General features: G+C 42.9%; 1 protein-coding gene and 1 pseudogene across 1 annotated transcript in view; one reads left to right on the top strand and one right to left on the bottom strand.

Moving 5' to 3' along the window:
- The window catches only part of LOC104979974 (putative gustatory receptor clone PTE01), a gene marked incomplete at its 3' end in the record, with an annotated part of 5,551 nt that extends 4,508 nt beyond the window's left edge, over window positions 1–1,043 (bottom strand). The window contains 4 exon segments of the mRNA XM_010828512.1: window positions 196–308; window positions 310–405; window positions 476–1,018; window positions 1,020–1,043. Of these exon segments, the coding sequence (XP_010826814.1) occupies window positions 196–308; window positions 310–405; window positions 476–1,018; window positions 1,020–1,043 (776 nt within the window).
- Window positions 1,044–1,930: 887 nt separating this feature from the next.
- The window catches only part of LOC104979973, a 19,655-nt pseudogene continuing 15,595 nt past the window's right edge, over window positions 1,931–5,990 (top strand).

Here is a 5,990-nt window from a genome sequence, read left to right as displayed (position 1 = left end):
ATACTGGATGCTTGGGGCTGGTGCACTGGGACGACCCAGAGGGATGGTATGGGGAGGGAGGAGGGAGGAGGGTTCAGGATGGGGAACACATGTATACCTGTGGTGGATTCATTTTGATATTTGGCAAAACTAATACAACTATGTAAAGTTTAAAAATAAAATAAAATTAATTTAAAAAATTAAAAAAAAAAAAAGAAAGCTTTATACTTCCCACCTGACCTGGGGACCCTTAGAATAGAGGAGACAATTTTATAATAAGAGAAAAAGATCCCCAATATAGGGAGAAAACGAGAGATGGCACCAACAAAAATACATGATTATGTTATTGGTGAAAGGGTCAGAACAGGCAAGGGTGAGGCGTTGAGAAGGGTCACAGAAGAAATTAGAAATTTCCACATCTTTGAAGTTTTATCACCACATCTTTGCAGTTTTATTTCCACATCTTTGAAGTTTTTCCACATTTATGAAGTTTTATCATGGTGAGTTTTATCACCATGGAATTGTGCATCTGGGAAACCAAGGAACTGATGAAAAGTGATACCAAAACCAATGAGCCATGGAGACGTGGGTTCACAATGTCCAAGTAATGCAGAGGGTGACAGATGGCTACAAACTGGTCATAGGCCATCACAGTCAGGAGGAGACCATCCAAACACCCAAAAAGCATAAAAAAGGACATCTGTGTCAGGCATCCTGCATAGGAGATGAACCTGCTGTGAGTCTGAATGTCCAGAATCATTTTCAAGATTGTGGTGAAGGTGAAATCGATGTCAGCCAAGGATGGGTTCGAGAGGAAGAAGTACATGAAAGTGTGGAGATGGGGGTCAGACGTGACAGCCAGGATGATGAGTAGATTCCCCAGCACGGTGACCAGGTATATGGACAGGAACAAGATAAAGAGCAAAGGCTGCAGTTCTGGATCATCTGAGAGTTCCATGAAAAGGAATTCTGAGTCAATTGTTAGATTCTGTGGCTCCATATAGCTTTGACACCTTCTGAAAAAGAAGAGAAGATTGAAAGAAAGGAAACAAGTAAATGGCCATGCAGCACTATGTCCACATTTTGGATTCAAGCAATTCACAAACAAAATATTCACTCTTGGTTTAAAAGTCTGTTCTTTATGTCTGTGTCTCCTTTGCTGCCCTTCATGTAGGAGTGTTGGTACCATCTTTCTAAACTCCATATATATTCATTAATATACAGTACTTGTCTTTCTCTTTCTTTCACTCTGTATAATAGGCTCTGGGTTCATTCATGTCAATAGAACTGACCCAAATATGTTCCACTTTATAACTGAGTATTGAGGCAATATGTCCTGGTACCTCAGCAATATTTCTGAGTGTCTCAAATCCAGTTTTGTTTTTGTTTGTTTTTTTTTCCTTGTAACTGTTTTTTCAATGGTTTCTATGTTATTCACCTCTTTCATTACACTGGCCTGAAGAATGTTAGGAAAGCAAGGAACTTTTATGATAACAATCTATGATCACAGCAATAAACTTCTCTGGTGGCTCAGATGGTAAAAAATTCACCTGCAATGTGGGAGACCCAGGTTCAATTCCTGGGTCGGGAAGACCCCCTGGAGAAGAACATGACAACCTACTCCAGTATTCTTCCCTGGAGAATCCTCAGAAACAGATGAGCCTGATGGGCTGCAGTCTGTTGCAGGAAGGCGACACCTTCCAGGGCCCGAAAGCAGACTCTTGTCTAACACAGAAATGAATGATCTGAGGAGACACATTTACTGACAAAGCAAGAGATGGTATTGGGAAGGGGCACCCGGGCAGAGAGCAGTAGGGTAAGGGAACCCAGGAGAATTACTCTGCCACATGGCTCGCAGTCTCAGGTTTTATGGTGAATGGATAAGTTTCTGGGTTTTCTTTGGTCATTCATTCTGAGTCCTTCCTGGTGGTGCACGCATTGCTCAGCCAAGATGGATGCCAATGAGAAGTATTCTGGGAGGTAATTGGACACGTGGTATCACATTTTGAACTTTCCCAAACTCTTCCAGTTGGTGGTGGCTTATTAGTTCCGTGTTCCTTACCAGGACCTCCTGTTGTAAAACAACTCATGCAAATGGTTACTATGGTGTCTGGCCAAGGTGGGCAGTTTCAGTCAGTGTGCTTCCCCTAACAGTTCATGGAGTCACAAAGAGTCAGACACAATTGAGACTAAGCACAAGCACTCTAAATGAAATATATTGAATAAGAAATAGACTTCTCCCTCTGAAATGAAAATATCTCTTGACATATCAATAAACTATAAATGGCACAGACATCAGCAATTTCTTGCCCCCAAATGTGGATGAGGGCTCCCAAAACTGTGATACACCACCACCAACACCCCCACAGTGATTGCTGAGGAGCTGGGAGGGGTTCTGTGCTGTGTTTAGTCGCTCAGTCTTGTCCAACTCTACAACCCCAAGGATGGTAACCCGCCAGGCTTCTCTGTCCATGAGATTTCACAGGCAAGAATACTGGAATGGGAGGGCAGGGAAATGCAAGAAGCAGCCTTCTGCCACATTGCCACTCCTTAAGGTGAACAAAGAAACAAGATTTGGTCCCAGAGGGCTGAGGTACATATGAAAGGAATGAATTCGCTGATCCTGGAGGCTTGCACCTCCCCATATATAGAATGCTAAATTCCTTAATTTGCTGTCTGATCTCTGATGTTCAGACTGCCTGCTCCCTTTGTTGCAGACTTGTATATAGCCTGCAAACTTGTATTTAGCCTTCCCATCACAATAAACTGTGGAAAATTCTGAAAGAGATGGGAACACCAGACCACCTGACCTGCCTCTTGAGAAATCTGTATGCAGGTCAGGAAGCAACAGTTAGAACTGGACATGGAACAACAGACTGGTTCCAAATAGGAAAAGGAGTATGCCAAGGCTGTATATTGTCACCCTGCTTATTTAACTTATATGCAGACTTCATGGCAAATAGATGGAGAAACAGTGGAAACAGTGGCTGACTTTATTTTTCTTGGCTACAAAATTAACTGCAGATGGTGATTGCAGCCATGAAATTAAAAGACGCTTACTCCTTGGAAGGAAAGTTATGACCAACCTGTTGCTGCTGCTGCTAAGTTGCTTTAGTCATGTCCGACTCTGTGCGACCCCATGGACAGCAGCCCACCAGGCTCTCCTGTCCCTGGGATTCTCCAGGCAAGAACACTGGAGTGGGTTGCCATTTCCTTCTCCAATGCATGAAAGTGAAAATTGAAAGTGAAGTCTCTCAGTCGTGTCCGACTCTTAGAGACCCCATGGACTGCAGCCTACCAGGTTCCTCCGTCCATGGGATTTTCCAAGCAAGAGTACTGGAGTGGGGTGCCATTGCCTTCTCCAATGACCAACCTAGACAGCATATTACAAAGCAGAGACATTACTTTGCCAACAAAGGTCCGTCTAGTCAAGGCTATGGTTTTTCCAGTGGTCATGTATGGATGTGAGAGTTGGACTATAAAGAAAGCTGAGCGTTGAAGAATTGATGCTTTTGAACTGTGGTGTTGGAGAAGACACTTGAGAGTCCCTTGGACTGCAAGGAGATCCAACCAGTCCATTCTAAAGGAGATCAATCCTGGGTGTTCATTGGAAGGACTGATGTTGAAGCTGAAACTCCAACACTTTGGCCACCTGATGCGAAGGTCTTTGAAAAGACCCTGATGCTGGGAAAGATTGAGGTCAGGAGGAGAAGGGGATGAGATGAGGATGAGATGGTTTGATGGCATCACCGACTCAATGGACATGAGTTTGGGTGGACTCCAGGAATTGGTGATGGACAGGGAGGCCTGGTGTGCTGTGGTTCATGGGGTCACAAAGAGTCGGACACAACTGAGTGACTGAACTTGCCTCCTTGGAGCAGTTTTCTCAAGTTACTGGGATGCTGTCTCCCACGCTCAAATTCCTAAACATTCCCACCAAATAAAATAACTCTCTACTTTTAGGTTGTGACTATATTTTTTAGTTTACAGCACAAACAAGCGCTATTTTAGCTTGTCTTTTGTTCTATGGGACACCCCATAGGCATGGACTGGAAAGCACCAGTGCATGCAAGCCATGTTGACTAGTCTCTGTTTCTGTGAACCAAAGAAAGGTTTATTCAATATTTACCATATTTGGGGTTTGTTTTTTTTTGGCGGGGGGGATGGGGGGGTGGGCATTATTGTTGAAGGAAAGTTACACTGCTCAAAATAGCCTGGAGTTAAAACTCCCCTTCAGGTCCTCTCCACCATTCAATACAAAGTTCTATAAAGAACTTTCTCCCCCAAAGACAGGAATGGACAATAAGATTATGTTCAGCTCCCAGAGGATCCCAGTCTCCAACCGGTCTCAGTAATTCCTTTCCCCAGTTGTTTAAAGCTAACTAATCAAAAATAATCAGGAGGAAAAACAGATCTCCTCAAAACGATGTTTCTCCACATATATATGTTTTCTATATATACCTACTCTCTTCTCCATTTAGTGCAGCAGCCCACTAATCTGACTGCTGCCCCTTCTCACCTCATTAAAAGTGATCTGTTCCTGTAAAGTGTTGGTCTTGTTTTTGTTTTGTTTTGTTTTTTTCTCGAACCTTGCCTTCTCTAACTCCCTTACCTTACAATTGTTGCCTACATTTTGCCAAAGACTAAACTCTGGAGAATCAGAAATAAATGTGACTGAGTCATTTCCTCCAAGTAGTCATTATCCACTTACATAGGGATGAAACTTAAATGTTTCGGGAATTCCCTGGCTGTCCAGTGACTAAGACACCATGCTTTAACTGCCAAGGGCCCTTGTTCAATCCTTGGTCAGGGAACTAGGATCCCACAGCCATGCAGCACAACCAAAAAAGAAAAACTAACATGATTTGTCAGGTATCCATTAAAAACCAAACTGTCAGGTCACAGAATGTTTCAGTCAAATCATATGAACCTTAAATTTTGCCCTTATTGTAAGCATAGTTAAATCATATAGGTAGTATTGTTTATTTAGTTCTTACTCAGTGGAATGGTATTGTAATCACGAAGAGTTAATTTTGAATTCACACCGGATCTGATCTGTGACTTTAACCCTTATCGTGCTGCTTCTGAGTTATATGTACATAATGGCCTGCCTCAGGGAGATAACCTGACCCAACCCACCTGTGAAGGACTGTGACATATTCTTAAATTCTTTGTGTGGCAAAGGGCATGGTGCCCTTCCTCTACTGCTTACAGGAGTGGCCCAGAAATTCACATTTGGGGAGGCCAGAGTCACAGATAGATATGACATATTTGTTGGTTGATATGAGAAGAGATATTCCATTTCATACCACCCATGAAATGACTTGTAAGGAAGTCAAATTCACACATCCCCCTGCCTGAGGCTTGCCATTCTAGGAGACATTTGCAAGGATTGAACTATCTGTTTACTTTGTTTCCTCAATACCACCACCACCACCCCCACCCCTCCACTATCTCTGATCCATAAAAAAACCTGATTTTGAGTTCCCAGCAAGATGGTTGTTTTGAGGCACTAGACTGCCATCTTCTCTGTCAGCTGGCTCATGAATGAAGTCCCCTCCTTGTCCCAACACCTCATCTAGGTTTTATTGGCCTATCATGTGGTGAACAGCTTTCTTCACAGTCCAACAGTCACATCCATACATGATCACTGGAAAAACCATAGCCTTGACTAGATGGACCTTTGTTGGCAAAGTAATATCTCTGCTTTTTAATATGCTATCTAGGTTGGTCATAACTTTCTTTCCAAGGAGTAAGCGTCTTTTAATTTCATGGCTGCAGTCACCATCTGCAGTGATTTTGGAGCCCCAAAAAAGAAAGTCTGGCACTGTTTCTACTGTTTCCCCATCTATTTCCCATCAAGTGATGGGACCAGATGCCATGATCTTACTTTTCTGAATGTTGAGCTTTAAGCCAACTTTTTCACTCTCCTCTTTCACTTTCATCAAGAGGCTTTTGAGTTCCTCTTCACTTTCTGCTATAAGGGTGGTGTCATCTGCATATCTGAGATT

This window comes from Bison bison, unplaced genomic scaffold, assembly GCF_000754665.1.
Source record: "Bison bison bison isolate TAMUID 2011002044 unplaced genomic scaffold, Bison_UMD1.0 scf7180017864492, whole genome shotgun sequence".
Taxonomy (NCBI): domain Eukaryota; kingdom Metazoa; phylum Chordata; class Mammalia; order Artiodactyla; family Bovidae; genus Bison; species Bison bison.
The sequence above is the reverse complement of the archived record's forward strand: the minus strand, read 5'-3'. Positions and strand labels throughout refer to the sequence as shown.